This window comes from Pan paniscus, chromosome 19 (genome assembly GCF_029289425.2).
Source record: "Pan paniscus chromosome 19, NHGRI_mPanPan1-v2.0_pri, whole genome shotgun sequence".
NCBI classification, from domain to species: Eukaryota; Metazoa; Chordata; class Mammalia; order Primates; family Hominidae; genus Pan; species Pan paniscus.
Window position 1 is genome coordinate 83,245,206 of NC_073268.2, and position 23,015 is coordinate 83,268,220.

The 23,015-nt window shown below is 41.6% G+C and overlaps 1 protein-coding gene and 1 pseudogene across 4 annotated transcripts in view; one reads left to right on the forward strand and one right to left on the reverse strand.

Moving 5' to 3' along the window:
* Window positions 1–23,015, reverse strand: part of HELZ (helicase with zinc finger) — a 173,970-nt gene that overhangs the window by 145,841 nt on the left and 5,114 nt on the right. For 3 of the 4 annotated variants that reach the window (XM_055101691.2, XM_034942757.3, XM_034942756.3), the window contains exons 3-4: window positions 22,334–22,390; window positions 1,499–1,726 (exon numbers count right to left, since the gene is read on the reverse strand). In XM_055101691.2, coding sequence (XP_054957666.1) covers window positions 1,499–1,708 — 210 coding nt within the window. In that variant the 5' untranslated portion in view covers window positions 1,709–1,726; window positions 22,334–22,390. Of the gene's footprint in view, window positions 1–1,498; window positions 1,727–20,030; window positions 20,191–22,333; window positions 22,391–23,015 lie in introns of all 4 variants that reach the window. The other variant, XM_055101690.2, reaches the window with a different exon arrangement.
* Window positions 7,614–7,967, forward strand: LOC103785080 (large ribosomal subunit protein eL42-like; annotated as a pseudogene).

Consider the following 23,015-nt stretch of genomic DNA (forward strand, 5'->3'; position numbering starts at 1 on the left):
ACTGCTTACTCAGCATCTTCAGCTGGGTATCTGAATGACATCTCAAACTCAGTACGTCCAAAACTGAACTCCCACCTTCCCCCACAAAACCTCCTCCCCAGCTGTAGCCTTCTAACCTCAGTTGAAGGAAACATCATTCTTCCAATTGCTCAGACAAAAAGTATCGAGGTAAGTAACTGCGACTACTCCCCCTCATTCCCTGCATTCAATATATTAGGAAACCTGATTGCTTCTATTTTCAATGTATAAACCAAAACCTAGTTACTTCTCACTATCTCCACTGCTACCATTTTGATCTGAGCCACTCTGGCCTGGATTATTCTAATAGTCTCCAATCTAGTCTCCTTGCATCAACGCTTATCCCTTTACACTTTATTCTCAGCACAAAAGTCAAACAATTCCTGTTAAATTAGATCACGCCACTCCTCACCCAAAGCCCTGCAATAGCTCCCCAACTCACAGAGAATAAAAACCAAAGTCTTTACCACGAGCCAGCGGGCCCCACAGGCTTTAGTCCTCCCACCTCTCCACCGCGTGCACTCTACTCTGGCCACACTAACTCCTAGCTGCTACTCAAGCACAGCAGGCATGCTTCTGCTGCTAGGTCTGTTTCCATTGCCTGCAATGCTCTTCCTCCAGTTTTACACATGGCTCACCCCCTTGCCTCTGGTTATCTCCTTCTCAATGAGGCCTGCCTTGACCACTCTATTTAAAATTGTAACCACATCTCTAACCCCAATATTCCCAATCTCCCCTGCCCTGTTCTCCTTTTTTCATGCGGTTACTACCTTTTAACAATCTATGGTGGGGTTTTTTTTTTTGGTTTTTGTTTTTTGTTGTTTTTTTTTTTTTAAGACGGAGTCTCGGAGTCTCGCCCTGTTGCCCAGGCTGGAGGGCAGTGGTGCAACCTCGGCTCACTGCAACCTCTGCCTCCTGGGTTCAAGCGATTCTCCTGGCTCAACCTCCTGAGTAGCTGGGATTATAGGCACGCGCTACCACGCCTGGCTAATTTTTGTATTTTTAGTAGAGACAGGGTTTCACCATGTTGGTTAGGCCAACTCAAACTCCTGACCTCATGATCCACCTGCCTTGGCCGCCCAAAGTGCTGGGATTACAGGTGTGAGCCACCATGCCCAGCCACTGTTTATTTTTTATAATGTTTATTGTTTATTTTCTGTTCCCCTACTAGAAAAAGTATCATAAAGAAGAGACTTTTCTTTCTCTTTCATCAATATATATAACAAGAACCTAGAACAGTGTCTAGTACACAGTACATAATAAATACTTGTTGAGTGAGTGCATAATCCAAAATGCCCTAAAGTAGTACAGTTTTCAAGGTTCAAAAACATAGTTACCTTGCCATCAAATATATTCAGCAATCACCAGCCACTTCACTCACAACTCTTTGGCCCAGAATTAGCTATTTGTATCGTCACCCCTCAATGAAAAAGGCCATTTTACATAGTTCAGCATTGGCTTATTGACAGTGTTTACTCACCAGTTGCAAAAATGAGGCAATTCTGTAGAGAAGACTCTCGATTTTGATGCGTTCTATTTCCAATGGACAAGGCCCTGTGAAGTCTGCCATGGAGTACTGGCCAAGAGAAAGAAGGGCCTCTGTGCAGTGCTTGAGGGCCATTTCATAGTCCTGCCTCTTAAGTGATTCACATGCTTGTTCACATGACTTTTCAGCTCTTCTGTCTTCCATGACTCAGGGACAAAAATCCTACAGACAGGGAGAAAGAACAAGAGAAGGTTTTTTAAACTTATTAATTATAAATTCTAGCCCCATTCCTATCTCAGCTGGCTTAATTATCTATCTGAATACTCTCAGCTAGCCTTTTGATCAAGGTCACAGCTAAGCAGCAACTATTGATGCTACAAAATCTATACTTCTCTTTGATATTTTATGAAGTCTTTACTAAGATTCAAGCAAAATGTCAATCATAAGCCAGGATCATACCAACAATATAACAAATTTATAAATGAGGCAAATTTAGAAATGAAACATGACTGTGAATACCGCAAAGTATACAACAAACCATAAAGGATCCCCTTTCTTAACCAAAGGGACAGAAACGTTTCATATCTAAATCTCCAAATTTCAGTTTCCTAATTTCAGTCTCACAGTTCTGTGACCATGATTGCAAAAAACCAAAATCTATACCATGCAGGATTATTTCCCACCAATTAAAAAACTGGTTGGAACTGTTTGAACTGTCCATTAATTCAATTCAACAAACATTTCTCGAGGGCCAGGCCCTGTGCTAGCAGCAATGAATGCAAAGACAGGGCATGTCATCTCTGCTTTCAAGAAACTCAGATTCTAGCAAGACAGGCAAAGCACAAATGAACAATTACAAAAAAGACTTATTCCATCTGCCTAAAGGCATGAGCTGATTGCAAAAGGTGAACAGGAGTTCACCATACAGATGATAGGGAGAGCAAATGCGAGCTTTTCAGAGAGAAGAGTTCAAGTGAAATCACCAAGGGGAGAAAATATACAGCCTAAACTCAAGGTACATCAGAGGAGTAAGAGAAGCTATGAATGACCTCAAATGCCACGACAAGAAGCAAGGGTTTTATTCCACAGGCAATGGAACACGATGAAATTTTTTAAATAAGGAAGGAATCTATCAAACATAAGTCCTACCAGTTCTATAAAGAACTGGTTAGAAATAGAAGAAATCACAGCTTGCCACAGGGGAAGAAATGGCAAACATTGCCATTAGTAAGAGATCACTAAAATAGTCCAAGTAAGAAATAGCAGGAGTTTACACGTTGTTTCTCCCTAGCTATAACACTCATGGCAGGAGTGGAAAACTTGGACACAGAAGACCGACATCCTTTGACCTGACATTCACAATACTGCTCCAAACAGTCACTCTTGCTGACCATCTCTGTCAAACTTACAGATTGCTTTCCGTGCCTGCATCCACCTTCTCTCTCTCCTGCTCCTCCCTACCTTCCACCTTAACCGCTGGCCTTACAGTACTTCTTTGTCCCTTCCGCCTGCCTCCAGCCTACATATATGTTCTCTGCCAGCCTTCTCGGCTTTGATAATGACACATGGGCCCTGCCCTCTCCTCGCTGTGCTGTAACCATCTGCTGCCAATAAACTGCAGTGCAAGATGAAGGGAGAAAAGTCATTGATGGGCAGCCCATAGAGAGCAGCAGGAGGCAAGATGACAGACATCTGAAGATGTCTAAGCCCCTTCAGCTTTTGAGATTCTTGGTCTACCAAAACAGTAGAAATAGCTAGGGAATGAGATAAGGAAGAGTTCAAAAAGGACTTCAACAGTATTTGTCAGCATTTGTTCAATATTGGGGATTTACACATGTGGTACAATATAACATTCCCTACTTTTCTCAGTTTGGAATTTTTAATTTTAACACTTTTTTTTGAGACAGGGTCTCACTCTGTTACCTAGGCTCGAGTAGAGTGGCACAATCACTGCTCACTGCAGCCTCGACTTGCCAGGCTCAAGCAATCCTTCTAACTCAGCATCTCGAGTAGCTGGGACTACAGGCATGCACTACCATGTCCCGCTAAATCGTTATTTTATTTTATTTTTGTATTGACAGGGTCGCCCTATGTTGCCCAGCCTGGTCTCAAAACTCCTGGGCTCAAGCTGTCCTCCCGCTTCAGCCAACCAAAGTGCTAGGATTACAGGTGTGAGCCACTGCACCAAGCCTAAACTAACACTTTTAATATAAAAAAAAAGAAATCTAATTGTGTTATTAAGATAGCCCCCCCCCCAAAAAAAGAGTACTGTATCCTTGGTCTTTTACATGGTTTCCCTTTAAACTTCCTCAGCTTTCCTTCAGGGAGGCTGTAATTCCCAGTTTAGTTTAAGGGTAAGGGGATTTAAATAAGACACAGTTGGTATGTATGCCTGTTACACAAACATACATTGATGTGGGTGAAATCAATTGTTCAACAAAAGTCAAAAATAATTTCTGTATCACTACAGCAATGTTGCCCATTAGACAAAGAGTGGCATTACAAAATTACTAACTCATGATATAGTCCAGATATAAAATATCAACACTATTAACATTTTGGGCTCAATAATTTTTTGCTGTGGGCCATTCTGTGCATTGTAGGTTATTGAGCAGTCATTATCCCTAGTCCTGACCAGCAGATGCCAGTAGCACGTCCCCTGACTTGTGACAACCAAATATGTCTCCAGTAAATGTCTGGAGAAGGCAAAATCAGCTCTAGTTGAGAACTACTAATATAGACAAGCATACACTGCTTGCCAGATAACAGCAACACAAGATTCATAAAGTCCATGGATACCAGAGGCCCTAGAATTAGCAAATCTTCCCTACAGAACTCCCAGCCCACATCCAGACCAATAATACAAAAAGAAGTCGTAAGAAAACAAAGCTAATAATGCACCAGCTGAAATCTTTCTTACGAATGAGTATAGCACAGTGATCCAGAGCACAGACTGGGAACCAGAATTCACCAGCTGCACCACTCTCCAGCTGCATATCCTGGGGCAAGTGGCTTTACATGGATTATTTCAACTTGCTCACCTCTAAACTGGGAAGACAACTAATACCTACCTCCTAGGGTTACTGCAAGGATTAAGTGAAATAATACCTATAAAGTACTTAAAAGAATGCCTGGGACATAAGTGCTCAATAAGCGTTAGCTATTATAATGTCTCTAAAATTCCTTATTTTCACTTTATATGAAGTTTTTTGTTGTTGTTGTTGCTGTTTTTTGTTTTTTTTTTTTTTTTTTAAGAGACAGAGTCTCGCTGTGCAGCCCATGCTGGGAGTGTAGTCGTGCAATCATAGCTCCTGCTGCCACACACTTGGGAATCATCCTCCTGCCTTGGCCTCCCAAAAAGCTGGGACTACAAGTGCATGCCACCACAACCGGCTAATTTTTTTTTTATTTTTTTGTAGAGACAGGGTCTCAATGTGTGGCCTAGCCTAGTCTTAAACTCTTGGCCTCAAAAGATCATCCCAACTTGGCCTCCCAAATGCTGGGATTACAGGCGTGAGCCACTGTACCCAGCCTACATAAAGCTGAAATCACTTTACTGATCTCAACATACAATACAGTATAGACAATGAAGTATTATTCTATGTAATTACTTTACCTACTTGACAGAGGATTTTCACCTATTTTCTCCATCTCAATACACCGGTAATGATTATGCAAAGAATAGCCATTGGAGAAAAAAGTATATCTGCAAGTCACTGACAAGGACTAGCTAAACCCTAAATCTGGCTATGAGGGATGATCACAAAGATTAATATCAACAATGATTCCCAAACATATTAGCCAGGGAGAGCTCGGTAACATTAATATGTAAGTAGAGATTAAGGGCAGAACTATGAATTTCAGGAGCTTTGAGAGGAAATGACTCAATTTACGACCCTTCCTCAGAAGTGGATATCTACCCCAATTACCTTTGTTAATCAGGGCCTGATGACTAGTTTCCAAGATCTACCTGAATCACAGTAGGGTCACTTAGCTGTAGTGTGGAACTCAATACAACGCATGCTCCGTTCAGCTGTTTTGTCGAGCTTTTCAGAAAACAGCATGACCTTACTGCACCCACTCCTTCTGAAGAAGCTAAAGTGGTTTATCAAGCATAAAAGCAAAACTATCTGTCAAAGTCAAAATGAGAAAACATCTCAGGCCATGCTAAAATGGACTATGGATAATACGCAGTGAGAGATCTAGAAGTACTTCTAAATGAGGCCAGCTCCCAGATACACTTCAAGAGTGTAGCTGACACCCCTGCCTAGGACACATCGATACATCTGTATCTATTGTATGTGATCCTGCTACCTGAACGTAACAGCCAGATCCAAGGGCAGATACTGACTAAGTGGGGCCGGGCACGGTGGCTCACGCCTGTAATCCCAGCACTTTGGGAGGCCGAGGCAAGCGGATCATGAGGTCAGGAGATCGAGCCCATCCTGGCTAACATGGTGAAACCCCATCTCTACTAAAAATACAAAAAAAATTAGCCTGGCGTGGTTGCGGGCGCCTGTAGTCCCAGCTACTCGGGAGGCTGAGGAAGGAGAATGGCGTGAACCCGGGAGGCAGAGCTTGCAGTGAGCCGAGATCGCGCCACTGCACTCCAGCCTGGGCAACAGAGCGAGACTACGTTTCAAAAAAGAAAAAAAGAAGATACTAAGTTGGGTCTCTAAGGATTTTTCCCACAGGGACAGAGTGGCCCAGGGAATGGAAGTCGCTGGAGCTGAGTCACATTAAGCACATTAAGCACACCAATGTAGGAAGAAGCATCACATTCGCCCATTGCTGAGGTCCGCCCCATCTGTCTTGACTCTTTCTCTTCCTGTTAAAAAATATCCAAACTTGGCCGGGCGTGGTGGCTCACGCCTGTAATCCCAGCACTTTGGGAGGCTGAGGCGGACAGATCACCTGAGCTCAGGAGTTTGAGACCATCCTGGCTAACAAAGTGAAACCCCGTCTCTATTAAAAATACAAAAAATTAGCCGGATGTGGTAGCACATGCCTGTAGTCCTAGCTACTCGGGAGGCTGAGGCAGGAGAATCGCTTGAACCCAGGAGGCGAAGGTTGCAGTGAGCTGAGATTGCACCATTGCACTCCAGCCTGGGCGACAGAGCAAGACTCCCTCTCAAAGAAAAAAAAATTATCCAAACTTTTATCAAAGGAACATAAAACACTAATTTCCTTTAAACTCCTATCCCTGTGAGAAACACTGACTTGGAGGATGTGACTTCACAAGCAAGAAAGCTGAAATCAGAAACCAGGACTCTAATCCAAATCCACTAACTCCTCTGATCTGTTGCTGACCTATAAAAAGAGACTAATACCATGCAATGAACGTTAGTTGTTCTGCCACCAAATACCCATTCCCTTCCCTGGTAATAAAAGCCCACAATTTCCCTTCGAGAATTCACCTCTCCCCATCTCTCAGACCATGTGGTTCCTGAAGAGCTAACTCCACCAGGGATGCGGGGTGGCATGTGACACTAACTGGCCAATCCGAGCCTCACAGCCCTGAACACAGGGATTGGCTCAGGGTAGGCCATATGACCCTGTAAGAGCCAATGAGACACCATGAGACTCACTGAGGCTTCTGGGAAAGAAACTGAAGCTCCTTCCAGCTGAATCTAAATTCTGAGAAACTACAGGGGGTTGAATATATCGCAGCCATTTTTCTTACAGTGTCAGCAACTGAAGTCTATACAGGAAAAGGCAGAGCTGATTCACAGGGAGAAACTAAGTCCTGATGACATCACCTGACCCCTGAATCCAGCTCTGGCTAGCTGTGCCTGGACTTCGAAGTTAGGTAAGCCAAGAAACTTTTTTCCAGCTTAAGTCAGTTTAGGTTGATATTTCAGGCAGTTGGAACCAAGACAGTCTTAATTTAGATAATCTGATCAGTACCAAATGAGCTGATAATTGTCTTGTAAAATAGTGTATACACGATTATTAATAACAATGATCATGTTATTTATTACTAATAACAGTAAGTGTAAAGAGAAAAAATAAGTGAGCATGGGAGACAAATGGCTTAGTGTGATATATGATTCTTCTGTGTCTTAAAAATATAAGCCTAGCTTTCCATGCCCATAGTGCTCATGCAAACATGGTGAACGTTGCTAAAACCCGCCGGACTTTCTGTAAGAAGTGTGGCAAGCACCAACCCCACAAAGCGACACAGTACAAGGGCAAGGATTCTCTGTATGCCCAGGGAAAGCAGCGTTATGATACGAAACAGAGTGGCTATGGTGGGCAAACTAAGCCGATCTTCCAGAAAAAGGCTAAAACTACAAAGAAGACTGTGCTAAGACTTGAGTGCGTTGAGCCCAAACAGATCTAAGAGAATGCTGGCTATGAAAAAGATGCAAGCATTTTGAACTGGAAGGAGATAAGAAGAGAAAGGGTCAAGTGATCCAGTTCTATGTGTCATCTTTTATTATGAAGACAATAAAATCTTGAGTTTATGTTAAAAAAAATTACATATATATATAAGCCCAAAGCATTTGTTTTAACAACTTATAAAGTTACTTCAGTAATAACAAGAAGCTTTTACTGAAGGTTCATTGTGTGCCAGATGTTTAAAAGATTATATGTACGTAATCTAATTTAATCCTCACAATGACCCTATAAAATAGATATTAGAATTGTTATTATCATTCCCATTCACAGATGAGGAAACTGAAGCACAGAGTTAACTTATCCAGTTACACTGTAAACGACAGAGGCAGGATTCAAATCCAGGCAGCCCGACAACTCCTACTTTTACCACGACACTGATTCTGAGCCCACAAGCAACTAAGGTTCTAATGCTATTCCAACAGATTAAAAACCCAAAGTCCAGCACTCCCAAAAGTACCAAATGTGACAGTAAAATATCACCTTTTAATTCTGAAACAGGGTTAACATATTTCTGCATTATAAAAAGTATGTCTGTGTTAGTAACCGCAATGTTAGTGATTACCATTTTAAAAAATGTAAAACACACACACACCCCTAAGCCAATTATCTCCTTGGTTAAGCAAAAATCCTAAGTGTCCCAAGACAAAGGAGTGTATTAATTAGCACCATCTTTCCATAAAATGGTAACATTTGCATCCTTCCACAAAAGTCAACTTTCAGACAGTGTCCCATCCCTAACTTACTTTTTGCCACTTTTATAAAACAGAAACTTGTTCTAAAATTGATTCATCTTAGCACAATCTGACAAAAGAGCAAAATCGATAAATTTTATCAAAATTAAACATTTTTGTACCATGAAAAAGACACTGTTAAAAGAATAAAAGACAAGTTAGAGACTGGGAGAAATTTTGTGCAAATCACTTATTTGAAAAAGGATTCAGATCTGAACATATAAAGAACTCCCTGACGGGCGTGGTGGCTCACACCTGTAATCCCAGCACTTTGGGAGGCTGAGGCGAGTGAATCACAAGGTCAAGCGATCAAGACCATCCTGGCCAACACGGTGAAACCCCATCTTTCCTAAAAATACAAAAATTATCTGGGTGTGGTGGCATGCACCTGTAGTCCCAGCTACTCGGGAGGCTGAGGCAGGAGATCGCTTGAACACAGGAGGCGGAGGCTGCAGTGAGCCGAGATCGCACCACTGCACTCCAGCCTAGCGACAGGGTGAGACTCCATCTCAAAAAAAAAAAGAAAAAAGAAAAAAAAAAGAACTCCCAACAGTCAACAATAAGAAAACTAACCAAATAAAAACTGAGCAACAGATTTCAACAGATACTCCCAAACAGGATATAATGATAACAAATAAGCACATAAAAGATGTTCAGTGTTATTAGCCATTAGGGAAATGCAAACTAAAGCCATGATTAGATTCCACTACATACCTATTAGAATGGCTAAATTAAAAATATTGATAACACCAAGGGATGTGCAGTAACTGGAACCCTCATACATGGCTAGTAGGAATATAAAATGATTTAGCCACTCTGCAAAAAGGGTTTGCAGCTTCTTATAAAATCAAATACGCACACTACACTATATGACCCAGCAATCCCCTTCGCCCCTCAGATACCACAGAGAAATGAAAACTATGTTCACACAAAGATCTGAACACAAATGTTCATAACAGTTCTATTCATAATTGCTAAAAGTGGAAACAAGTCAAACGTCCTTTAATGAGTGAATCAACAGACCTCTTTGTGATATAAAACTACTCAGCAACAAAAAGGAACAAGTATTCAATATATGCAATAACTTGAATTAATCTCGAAAACATTATGCCACATAAAAGACCCCAGTCTCAAAAGCTGACATACTGTATGATTCCATTTATACAATCTTATTCTCAAAAATATAAAACTATAAAAATGAAGAACAGATCAGTGGTTGTGAGCAGGTATGGGGTGGGTAGGGGTAACTATAAAAGAATAGCATGAGGGAGTTTTTAGGGTGATGACACTGCCCTGTATCCTGATTGTGGTGATGGTTGCACAAACTATACATGTGTTAAATTAGTAAAACTGTATAGCAAAAAACATCAATTTTACTATATGCTAATTTTTATAAAACTGTAAGAATTATTTTTAAAATATGACCTAAATGTCACATTTGACTTTTTTTTTTTTAAGATGGAGTCTCGCTCTGTCGCCCAGGTTGGAGTGCAGTGGCGTGACCTCAGCTCACTGCAACCTCCACCTCCCAGGTTCAAGCGATTTTCCTGCCTCAGCCTCCCCAGTAGCTGGGACTACAGGCACACACCACTACACCCAGCTAATTTTTGTATTTTCAGTAGACGGTTTCGCCATGTTGGCCAGGATGATCTTGATCTCTTGACCTCATGATCTGCCCACCTCGGCCTCCCAAAGTGCTGGGATTACAGGCGTGAGCCACCACACCCAACCGACATGATTTTTTAAAACTACAAAGAAGGAGATGCAGCAGGATAAGTGTGCTGTGAATAAACAGAAAACCCATGCACTTCCCTTCCTGCATATGTAGGTTTTAGAGACAAGAATGGAGCCTCAAAAAGAACCTCTCCAAATGGAACAATGATTGAGCTCTCTTGGCAAAAAATGTAGAATACTTTTGAAGAATTGCATCATAGCTAGATGGTTGGTCCAGGACCAAAAGTAAACGCTGGAAGAAAAACAAAATCAATCTTTCCACTCTGAACCTCTGTCTGTGACAGTATGAGAAGAACCACCAGACCACCTTGAAATCAAGTCATGAAATATGCTTTTATTTTAAAAATCAGTTATATTCCTCAAATTAACTTCTCTTGTTAATGTAGTTATGGTCTTCTTTGATCTCAAAAGACCAAATCCTTTGTTAACAGAGAGACTTTAAGCAAAAGTAAACTGATCAAATAGCAAGAGGCCACAGTAGTAACTAAAATTTCTTCTATCTAAATTCAAGATGATTTCTGTCTTATACATTTGCCTATTAGAAAAAAAATATGTATCTACCACATAATTAACTTAGGTGCAATGAATCAGACTGCATTTCTAAAGGTTTTAGAAGACTGATGAGTTATGTTAACCATAATCACTATCTTCTCCTTTGATAGAAATTACTAACATCCGTAATTGGTTCTTAATCAGACCCCAAGATATCTTTACTTACTAGGCTATATAAACAATAAAACTTAAAGGAAAAATATAATAAACTACATGTTTCATTATATAACAAAACAAAAATTTATATCAGAAGAATTGCTAGAAAAAATTGGATATCCACATTTTTTAAGTTAGTTATTTGCCATTAATTCTTCTAATTGCTTTCCTTGTGGAAATTCGGTTACTAACCTGAAACTAGAAAGTAAATACACTTTGGGAGGCCCAGGCCGGCAGATTGCTGAGCTTAGGAGTTCGAGACCAGCCAGGGCAACATGGCGAAACCCCGCCTCTACCAAAAATACAAAAAATTAGCTGGGAGTGGTGGCACAAGCCTGTAGTCCCAGCTACTTGGAAGCTGAGACATGAGAATTGCTTGAACCCGGGAGGCAGAGGTTGCAGTGAGCAGCGTGAGCAGAGATCACCCCACTGAACTCCAGCCAGGATGATAAGAGGAGACTTTGTCTCAAAAAAAAAAAAAATTTATTGTGACGAAAGAAAAGCCAAATTGATACATTATTATTATTATTATTATTATTGTTATTAGAGACAGACTTTCACTCTTGTTGCCCAGGCTGGAGTGCAATAACGCAATCTCAGCTCACTGCAACCTCCACCTCCCAGGTTCAAGAGATTCCCCTGCCCGAGCCTCCCGAGTAGCTGGTATTACAGGCATACGCCACCACACCAGGCTAATTTTGTATTTTTAGTGGAGTCAGGGTGTCTCTGTGTTGGTGAGGCTGGTCTCAAACTCCCAACCTCAGGTGATCCGCCCGCCTCAGCCACCCAAAGTGCTGGGATTACAGGCATGAGCCACTGCACCCAGCTGATACATAATTAAAATAACCCAAGTGAAGAGGAAGAAAGCCTATCAGAATGTGCCCCTTTCCCCACTGAGCAGCAAGGCCCTGGTAAGCCAGTGTGGCTAAAGTGTATCATGCTTCCTGAGGGAGAAAAAGTATACTTTAGAGATGGCACAGTAACTCTGAAATGCCTATAAAATAATGTCAAAGCTCATTAACAGATATCCGGGCCACCACCAATCTGGCTACAACCTAACTTGCCCATCACCCCAACACAGGCCCCAAGTACACAGTCAGGCCTCTGAGACTCTGATAACATTGTTCCCTCTGCCCAGAACATCCTTTCCTCGCCTCTCTCTGGACCTAAATCCTACCCAGATTTTAACGAATGCTTCAAGATCTACTTCTCTAAGATGCTCTCCTCCCAAAACTAAAATAGCATTACTTCCTATAGAATTAATTGGCCTCTGAATCATCTATTATCTTGAGCTAAATGCATTGTGTAAAATGCCTTATCTGCCCAACACAACTATCTTATAAATGAGAATCCATTTTATACCATCTTTATCCCCATGACAACCATTCAACTCACTAAAACCATTCCATAAATAATTAAATTTCCCAAAGATGACCTAAAATAGCCTAAATGCCAAGCATACCAAGAACTGTCCTGTACCAAATTCAGTTCTCATTAGCATGTCAAGTCACAAAGAGGCATGTTTTATTACCTTTTAGTTCATCTGCATTTTTCCAAAACTGGAATCTATATAGTCCTATAGTATACACAGGCAAAACAGTCTGCAAAGTAGTTTTACTCATTGTACTGTACTTAATATTCAGCCAGACTTGCATTTTTCTCTAAAACATAAAATCACTGAGTATGCAAGAAGCATTAGAAGAGAGACTAAGCCTACAGAGAAGAAAACTAGAAACTAAGATCATCAACCGTGGTCTCTTTTGAATAATCATTTTCATAAAGAGGTAAATTCTCTTAAATTTCAGAATAAGTGGAATTTAGTAGAGTATAGAATGTTTTAAATACATAAAAGAAATATCCTGATGGGCCTTCTGCCATCTGTTTTAATGACTGAGATAAACTGAATTTTCTAAAAATTATATCAACAGCTAAAATTGAGGTTTTTTTTCCATCTATTAGTTTGATTTTTCCTGATCCATTTTTCAGGGTTTCCAGCAATTCTGGCGCTAGCCTTCTTAGTTTCAAGAATTCCAAATTGTTTCTTGAAGAGTTTGAGCCTCTTCCCAAATCACTTAACATGCTTATTAATTTAAAAGATATGAAGAAACAAAAAACCCATACTTAAGAAGCAAGCAAGGCTGGGCACAGTGGCTCATGCCTGTAATCCCAGCACTTTGGGAGGCCGAGGCAGGCGGATCACGAGGTCAAGAGATGGAGACCATCCTGGCCAACATGGTGAAACCCTGTCTCTACTAAAAACACAAAAAATTAGCTGGGGTTGGTGGTGCATTCCTGTAATCCCAGCTACTTGGGAAGCTGAGGCAGGAGAATCGCTTGAACCTGGGAGGCAGAGGTTGCAGTGAGCTAAGATCGCGGCATTGCACTCCAGCCTGGTGGCAGAGCGAGACTCCATCTCAAAAAAAAAAAAAAAAAAAAAAAAAAAGCAAGCAAATTATACTAAAAGGCTGACTTCTAGAAAAGGTTACTGCTTGCCAAGAAAATTATATTACTATAAAACATTGTCTATTCTTTTTGTTTCTTGATTTTTGCTTCCAGATTATCTGTGTAGACACAGAATCACATTACTACTACCACCAGTACTATCACAGCCCCTTAAAAGCCATCTTCAATTTACCAACAGATTATGTTCTAATGCTGTATTTTCAAATCAGACTTTAAAACTGAGAACAGAGTTTTCTATACAGTGTTAACAATAAGGTTACTGGGAAGATTTGAAGTGACAAAAGGAAGTTACAAAATAATATATATGGTATAATCCCATTTTGTAAGTAAAAAACAGATTATAAATAATTGTCATCTCATTTTTGTAAAATATGTAAGTATTGAATATTTTGCATAAGAAAGTCAGGAAGGATAAGAAACAGTCTAATCATGAAGAAAATACCAGAGAAACCCAAATTGAGGACCATTCTATTAAATATCCAAATAGTACTCCTGAAAACTGTCATGAAAAACAAAGTCTGAGAGGCTATCACAGCCCAAAAAAGACTAAGAAGACAAAACCGCTACATTCATTGCAGGATTCTGGATAGATTCTGGAACAGAAAAAGGGTATTAGTGGGAAAACTGGTGAAATCCAAATAAAGTCTAAAAATTAGTTAATAGAAATGTACCAACAATGGCTGGGTGTGGTGGCTCACGCATGTAATCCCAGCACTTTGGGAGGCCAAGCCAAGTGGATCACAAGGTCAGGAGATCGAGACCATCCTGGCTAACATGGTGAAACCCCATCTCTACTAAAAATGGAAACAATTAGCCAGGTGTGGTGGCAGGCGCCTGTAGTCCTAGCTACTAGGGAGGTTGAGGAAGGAGAATGGCGTGAACCCGGGAGGCGGAGCTTGCAGTGAGCCGAGATCATGCCACTGCACTCCACCCTGGGCGACGGAGCCAGACTCTGTCGGAAAAAAAAAAAAAAAAAGAAATGTACCAACAATGGTTTCTTACATTTGACAAACATGCCGTGGAAACCTAAGACATTAACAATGGGGGAAACTCGGTAAAGAGTTTATGAGAACTCTGACCTATACTTCTAAATTTTCTGTAAATCTAAAATTATTACAAAATGAAAAGTTTATTACAGGCCGGGTGCGGTGGCTCACACCTGTAATCCCAGCACTTTGGGAGGCGGAGATGGGTGGATCACCTGAGATCAGGAGTTCAAGACCAGCCTGGCTGATATGGTGAAACCCTGTCTCTACTAAAAATACAAAAATTAGCCAGGCGTGGTGGCAGGCACCTGTAATCCCAGCTACTCAGGAGGCTGAGGCAGGAGAATTGCTTGAACTCAGGAGGGGGAGGTTGCAGTGAGCCAAGATCACACCATTGTACTCTAGCCTGGGACAAAGAGCAAGACTCCATCTCAAAAAAAAAAAAAAGTTTACTACAAAAATAAAACTGGATATCTCCAGGTGATGCTATTACAGCTTTTTTATTCATCTGTATTTTATAATTTTTTTTTTCGAGATAGAGCCTCGCTCTGTCACCCAGGCTAGAGTGCAGTGGCGCAATCTCAGCTCACTGCAACCTCCGCCTCCCAGGTTCAAGCGATTCTCCTTCCTCAACCTCCTGAGTAGCTGAGATTACAGGCACACACCACCATACCCGGCTATGCCTGGCTAATTTTTGTATTTTTAGTAGAGACGGGGTTTTACCATGTCGGCCAGGCCGGTCGCGAACTCTTGACCCTCATGATCCGCCTGCCTCAGCCTCCCAAAATGTTGGGATTACAGGCATGAGCCCCTGTGTCTGGCATTGTATTTTATAATTTTTAACAAGCAGCAAGTTTTCATTGTCATGGAAAACAAGACTTAGTCCCAGAAGACTTAAGTTAATTCGCCCAAAGACACAAAATTGCGGCAGCATAGGAATTCTGGAATTAATCCTCTTTCTCTTTACTCTAGACCCCATGCAGAGACCTAAGAACATACCCTATTAAACTTTTTGACTCTCCTTACTTGCTAATACACAAAATTTAAGGTCACCAGATTACTTTTGCTTCACTATAATTGATGTAGAGGGAGGAAACAGATGAAACAATACTGAGAGCTGTTGAAGTTGGACAATGGGTACATGGGCATTGATTACACTCTTCTTTCTACTTTTGTATGTCTGAAAATGTCCATAATAAAAAACTTTTAATTAAAAAATAACCAGCCTGGGCTTGGCGCAGTGGCTCACGCCTGTAATCCCAGCACTTTGGGAGGCCAAGGTAGGTGGATCACTTGAGTTCAGGAGTTCGAGATCAGACTGGCCAACTGAGTGAAACCCTGTCTCTACTAAAAATACAAAAATTAGCTGGGCATGGTGGCACATGACTGTAATCCCAGCTACTGGGGAGGCTGAGGCAGGAGAACTGCTCGAACCTGGGAGGCAGAGGTTGCAGTGAGTCGAGATCGAGCCATTGCACTCCAGCCTAGGCAAAGAAGCGAGACTCCGTCTCAAAAAAATAAAAAAAAAACATAACCAGCCTGGCCCACATGGTGAAACCCCATATCCACTAAAAACACAAAAATTAGCCGGGTGTGATGGCATGCCCCTGTGATCCCAGCTACTTGGGAAGCTGAGGTGGGAGAATCGCTTAAACCTGGGATGCGGAGGCTGCAGTGAGCTGAGATCGCACCACTGCACTCCAGCCTGGGTGACAGAGCAAGACCCTGTCTCAAAAAATTTAAAAATAAAATTAAAAGAAAATAAAGTCCTCACTCCCCAACATAACTATGGCACTTCCTACTCTCTATTGAGCACTGTTGCCTGGGTGAGGAGACACCACCGCTAAGAACCTTCAGCATTTCTCAGTGTGAAGCAGAGAGAAAAGTCATGGACTGGGAATCTTGAAGCTTCCATGTTGGTTCTGCTTTAACTAATTGTGAGACCTCACTGAGTCCTCTTAACTTTTCAGGGCCCTAAACTTCCTTAGCTGTTGCCCCAATAATCTCTGAAGTTCCTTCTAGGATTAAAATTCTGATTTCAACTTTCTACAAGCTCCTTAAACTCAACACGATCAAAACCAAATTCATCTTCATTCTAAACTCCTAAGAGCCATTCTTCCTCCTGACTTCCCTATTCTTTTTTTTTTTCTTTAATGTCCCATTCTTCCAGCCACCCAACCATAAAAACCACAGCCTCATCTCTGACTTGAGACATAGAACTCAAGTTCTATATACATAGAAACCCCCACCCCCGTCTCTACTAAAAATACAAAAATTAGCCAGGTGTGGTGTCGGGCACCTGTAATCCCAGCTACTCAGGAGGCTGAGGCACGAGAATCGCTTGAACCCAGGAGGCAGAGGTTGCAGTGAGCTGAGATAGCACCATGGCACTCCAGCCTGGGCGACAGAGAGACTCCATCTCAAAAAAAAAAAAAAAAAAAAAAGAGAGAGAGAGAGAGAGAACTTTGGGAGGCCAAGGTAGGTGGATGGCTTGAGCTCAGGAGTTCAAGACCAGCTGGGCAACGTGGGAGACCCCCATCTCTACAAAAAATACAAAAATTAGGTGGGCGTGGTAGCTTGTGCCTGTAATCCCAGCTACTAGGGAGGCTGAGGCAGGAAAATTGCTTGAACCTAGGAGGCAGAGGTTGCAAAGAGCCGAGATGGAACCACTGTACTCAAAAAAAAAAAAAAAAAAGAAAGAAAAAAGAAAAAAAAAAAACACAGAGATACAGAATTAATTGTTCCCACCCTACCCTATCTAATTAGTCACCACATCTCTCCATTCAACCTCCAAGATAACTCTTGAATCCTTTCCATGGCCACCAACTCAATTCAGGTTCTCATCGCCCTCACTTAGACTACTATGAACCCAACTAAAGGCCCTGTCTCTCAATTCTCTTCCCTACAATCCATCATACTCATCCTTACTCTAACAGTCAAGAAATTCCAAGGCCAAGCGTGGTGGCTCAGGCCTGTAATCCCAGCACTTTGGGAGGCCAAGTGCTTCAGGCCAGGAGTTCAAGACAGCCTGGGGAACATAGCAAGACCCCTAACTTTATAAAAAATAAAAATAACAAAAAGTTAAATATTAAAAAAAAAACTCCCCAAAACCCAGTCCTGACCTATTGGCAGTCTTACCTTCCATTATATTCCTTTATGTATCCTAGGACCCAGGAAACTTGGATATGCAATTTCCTGACACCCACATTTCTGACATAACCCCCAGACTTCCCTCCAGAATGCCCTCTTCCCTTTGCTTCTCGGCTTCCTGGTGGTGTGATTTAAATGCCACCTCTTCAGTGGAAGTGTTCCCTGATATCCCCAAGAAGGCAGTATCGCTCCCTCCACTTAATCCTGAAGTACCTTGTATGGCCCCCTTCAATGGCACCTATGAAATTCCTATTAGTCCTTTCATTTTGGGGTGCCCCTATTCTCTCTACAGATAATTAGTTCCTTGTCAACGGAACAATGTTTCCTTTATGTTTGGATCCCTCAGAACAGAGCTTCTCAAAGGGTGTGCCATGGCACACTGGTATGCCCTGAATGAGTTAAAGATGGCCTAGACAGTGGTGGTCTTCTCAGCAATCCAAGCAGCCACAAAGAGACAACAGAAGGCCAGGCGCAGTGGCTCGCACCTGTAATCCCAGCATTTTGGGAGGCCGAGGCGGGTGGATCACGAGGTCAGAAGTTCAAGACCAGCCTGAACAACATGGTGAAACCCCGTCTCTACTAAAAATACAAAAATCAGCAGGGCATGGTAGTGCGCGCCTGTAATCCCAGATACTCAGGAGGCTGAGGCAGGAAAATCACTTGAACCAGGGAGGCGGAGGCTGCAGTGAGTCGAGATCATGTCACTGTACTCCAGCCTGGGCAACAGAGCGAGACTCCCTCACAAAAAAAAAAAAAGAGAGAGACAACAGAAGCCAGAACCCACAAATGGTCAAGCCTCAAGCAGTGTCCTGCTTCAACCCAGCACATGCCATCACAAGAACTTGAGAACCACTCAGAGGAGCAGTGATACAAAGGGGCTCACAGCAGATGCCCAATAAATACTTGCTGAACTGAATCCTGGAATAATCCGTCTGTTCCCCTTCAAACACTCTTCCCAAAATCATTTACCATTTTGACCACACACTCTTTTTTTTTTTTTTTTGAGACGGAGTCTCGCTCTTTTGCCCAGGCTATACTGCAGTGCCGCTATCTCTATCTCGGCTCACTGCAAGCTCCGCCTCCCGGGTTCACACCATTCTCCTGCCTCAGACTCCCGAGTAGCTGGGACTACAGGCGCCTGCCACCACGCCTGGCTAATTTTTTGTATTTTTAGAAGAGACAGGGTTTCATCGTGTTAGCCAGGATGGTCTCGATCTCCTGACCTCGTGATCCGCCCGCCTTGGCCTCCCAAAGTGCTGGGATTACAGGCGTGAGCCACTGCACCCAGCCTTGACCACACACTCTTGTGAACAATTTTTACTGACCATATTATACCAGCCTTACCATTCAAAGCCTACAATAGTTAATTGCATAATATAGCAACTCATATCAACAAACAGTTCACCATAAAGAGGCTCAAATAGTTAAATTCAACATGATATAACAAAGAAATGAAAGTGCCATTTTACACTATTAAATTCACAAAAACTTCTGAAGAAAAATGGTTTTCTCTACTACTTATGGTAAAACAGGTATATCCATATATCTGTTAGGAGCACAAACTGGTATAACACCCTTGAAAACAGTAGGACAATATATGTGAGGAGCCATAAAAACATTGATACCCCTTAACATAATAATACACTCCAAAATTTATCCTTAAGATATCATTAGAAAAAATGCAACAGTATCTACAATGATGTAGATTAAAGTGTTAACTGAAAACCACCCAGACAGCAGTATAAATACTTCACATAAAAAGACTTAGGTAAATTGTAGCATGACTTGATGAAATTATTTTTGCAGCCTTTCAATATATAAAGTTAAATTATAAAATCTATAAGATGTAAATGTTTCATGATATAGTAAGTTTTTAAAAATCAAACTATAATGTATCATAATTTAAAATGAATTTTAAAATGTATATTTTGAAATGAAATGCCAAAAAGAAAATCAATTGTCTTAGGATAATAACCCAACATTTAACAATTTATTTATTATCAATTTATTCAACATTAAGTAATAAAGTTCTACCCTACCAAGGAAATGAAGGGGTTCCAGGACACAAGCTTGATAAAGTCTCAAAAGGACCACCCCTCCCTTCTACTGCTCACTTTGGCCTTGACTGAGTGTTTTCATACTCTCCTTGGTCATGATGACCTATACTAACCCAAACCCCAGTTTTTCAAGGACCAGCCAACTGCCTCAGTTGGTCCTCTGATCATCCCTATGAACCCGTGGGAGACAAATCATGCAAAACGAGCAAACACTCAAGAAACAAAGAACCTGGCCGGGCGTAGTGGCTCACGCCTGTAATCCCAGCACTTTGGGAGGCCAAGGCGGGTGGATCACCTGAGGTCAGGAATTTGAGACCAGTCTGACCAACATGGGAAAGTCCCAAGCTACTAGGGAGGCTGAGGCAAGAGAATTGCTTGAACCCAGGAGGCAGAGGTTGCAGTGAGCCGAGATCCCACCAGTGTACTCCAGCCTGGGCGACACAGTGAGACTCTGTCTTGAAAAAAAACAATTTTTTTGATTTATTAGTTTAACATTTATTACTTTAACAATTTACTTATTTATTACTTTAACCAATCAGCAAGTAGTCAGCCCAAGTTTCACTGTAAACCCTAAAAATATACAATATTGCCACATTAAAGTCTCTGGGATTCTCAAGGCTAACTTGCTGACTTAGCAGTGGACTGTATCAGTTAAAAGGCAGTGTGGACTCAGACAAATCAAAGAACCAGGGGCCAGGAGACCTGAGAACAATTAAAAGGAAAATATAGATAGATTTTTTTTTAACTACAAAAAACACAAAGCTAAAAAGTCCAGCTTAAACCAGATGAGTAAAAAAATAGCTGGATATATTCTTTTAAGTCTTAGCCAGAGTGCAAAAGGGAGGATGGAAAGTCATTTTATTAAGAGCTGAAGCTAGCCCGGCACAGTGGCTCACACCTGTAATCCCAGCTCTTTGGGAGGCCAAGGCGGGTGGATCACTTGAGGTCAGGAGTTCGAGACCAGCCTGACCAACATGGTGAACCCCCATCTCCAGTAAAAATACAAAATTAGTCAGGCGTGGTGGCGCACACCTATAGTCCCAGCTACTTGGGAGGCTGAGGCAGGAGAATCACTTGAACCGAAGAGGCAGAGGTTACAGTGAGCTGAGATCGCCCCATTGCACTCCAGCCTGGGCAACAAAAGCAAGACTCCATCTCAAAAAAAAAAAAAAGACCTGAAGCTTTTTGCGGATGAAGATATCTCACAAAAGACAAGCATTGAAAATTCATGGCCAGGCATGGTGGCTCACACCTGTAATTCCAGCACTTTGGGAGGCCAAGGCAGGTGGATCATGAGGTCAGGAGTTCGAGACTAGCCTGGCCAACATAGTGAAACCCCGTCTTTACTAAAAATACAAAAAAATTAGCCAGGCATGGTGGCAGGCACCTATAATTCCAGCTACTTGGGAGGCTAAGGTAAGGAGAATCGCTTGAACCTGGGACGCAGAGGTTGCAGTGAGCTGAGATTGCACCACTGCACTCCAGCCTGGGTGACACTGCCAAGACTCTGTCTCTCAAAAAAAAAAAAAAAAAAGGAAGAAAATTAATTAAAAAATAATTTTAGGTCAGGTGTGGTGGCTCACGCCTGTAATCCTGACACTTTGGGAGGCCAAAGTGGGTGGATCACCTGAGGTCAGGGGTTTGAGGCCAGCCTGGCCAACATGGTAAAGCCCTGGCTCTACTAAAAATACAAAAAGTAGCTGGGCATGGTGGCGGGCGCCTGTAATCCCAGCTACTCAGGAGGCTGAGGCAGGAGAATTGCTTGAACCCAGGAGGCGGAGGTTGCAATGAGCCGAGATCGTGCCATTCACTGCACTCCAGCCTAGGTGACAAAAGCGAAACTCCGTCTCAAAAAAACAATAATAATTTTAACTCTGATGCCTCATAAGGAAAGTATTAAAAGCCTTCTAATTTGTTTCTGTAGTATTACCATTTTCTAAGTGTAATAATGAAAGACGAAGACACCATAGCTGACCAAGAAGATTAATTACTGTGAAATAATAAATACTCAAGACTAAACTGTTTTTAATTAACAGGTATTTCAGCAAAAAGTAAATAATCTGAAAGACTAATCGTATCAATACAGGTAGTACAACCACTAGGAAAAAAAGTTCAACCTTTTGTTTCTATTGATATGTTCTCCGTATTTAGATCCTCAAAACTGCAGATATATACAGTCATTCATGACACTATGTAAATAGCAGGTAACAGGAAAAACAATTCAATACTTAACCAAGTTCACTGGAGCACAAAGTAATCGCCACTCAAGAATGCTGACACAAAAACTGAAGGACCTCTCAAGTTCCAATAGCACACAGATAAGCTGAGCCCCTATGCAGTTACTCATCTGAACAGAAGTGGAAGATTAACCTACCCTCACTCATTTCACACACACTAACCTGACAAGGCAGCAGGCAGTCTCTTCGGAGCTTGTTCATCATTCAGTCTGTTCCAGAAGTAACCGATTCCGTTAGGATCTGTGCCTTCAGGTTACCACTGTTTCACTATAGCCCTGTATCACTTCACCCTTGTCCCACCTTATTCTTTCAGGCATTATAAAATTCTTGTTTTCTAAATAAAGTTCTAAACCATACTCACCTGCAGTTCACTGCACTGGGTATCACCCAAATAGCCCATCAGAGCTCTTTATAATTTCTGAAAGACAAAGAAGAAAGTTTTTTTAATACATAGTAGAAAACACCATTCACCAAGATATCAGTTCCAAAGCATTTGTATCCAATATTCCCAGCATATGGTCTTTTGGTCCACACTAGTTCAATAAAATGTAGCATGACCAGCACTAGACCAAGAGTCTTGAGATAAGCCTCCAAAGATTAAAAACAAGCTTGGTTTAATGTTGCTACTACTGAGCTGTGTGACCTTGAGCAACTCATTTAATTTCTTCAGGCCTAAATTTCCTTATCTGGAAAATAAGTCACTTAGACTAGCTAGAGAAAGAAGAGCACAGGCTTTCCAGAAAGAACACCAGCTCCACTACTTTACTGGTCTCGTGACGTTACGTTAGTTGAGTCACACTTAAGCCTGAATTTCTTCCTTTGTAAAATGGAAATAACTATCTCGTGAGTTGCTATGAGAATTAAAGGAGATGATGAGTTATAAAAAGCCTATAGTAAATATACTGTGCAGCTTATCCTAAAATTCAACAGATGGTAATTCATTACTACCATTAACCCCCACCAGCCCTAACATTACATGAATTCAATTCATGCATATTTCTTTTAAAAGATCAACAAATCAAAACTTTACCAACCTGACTAAA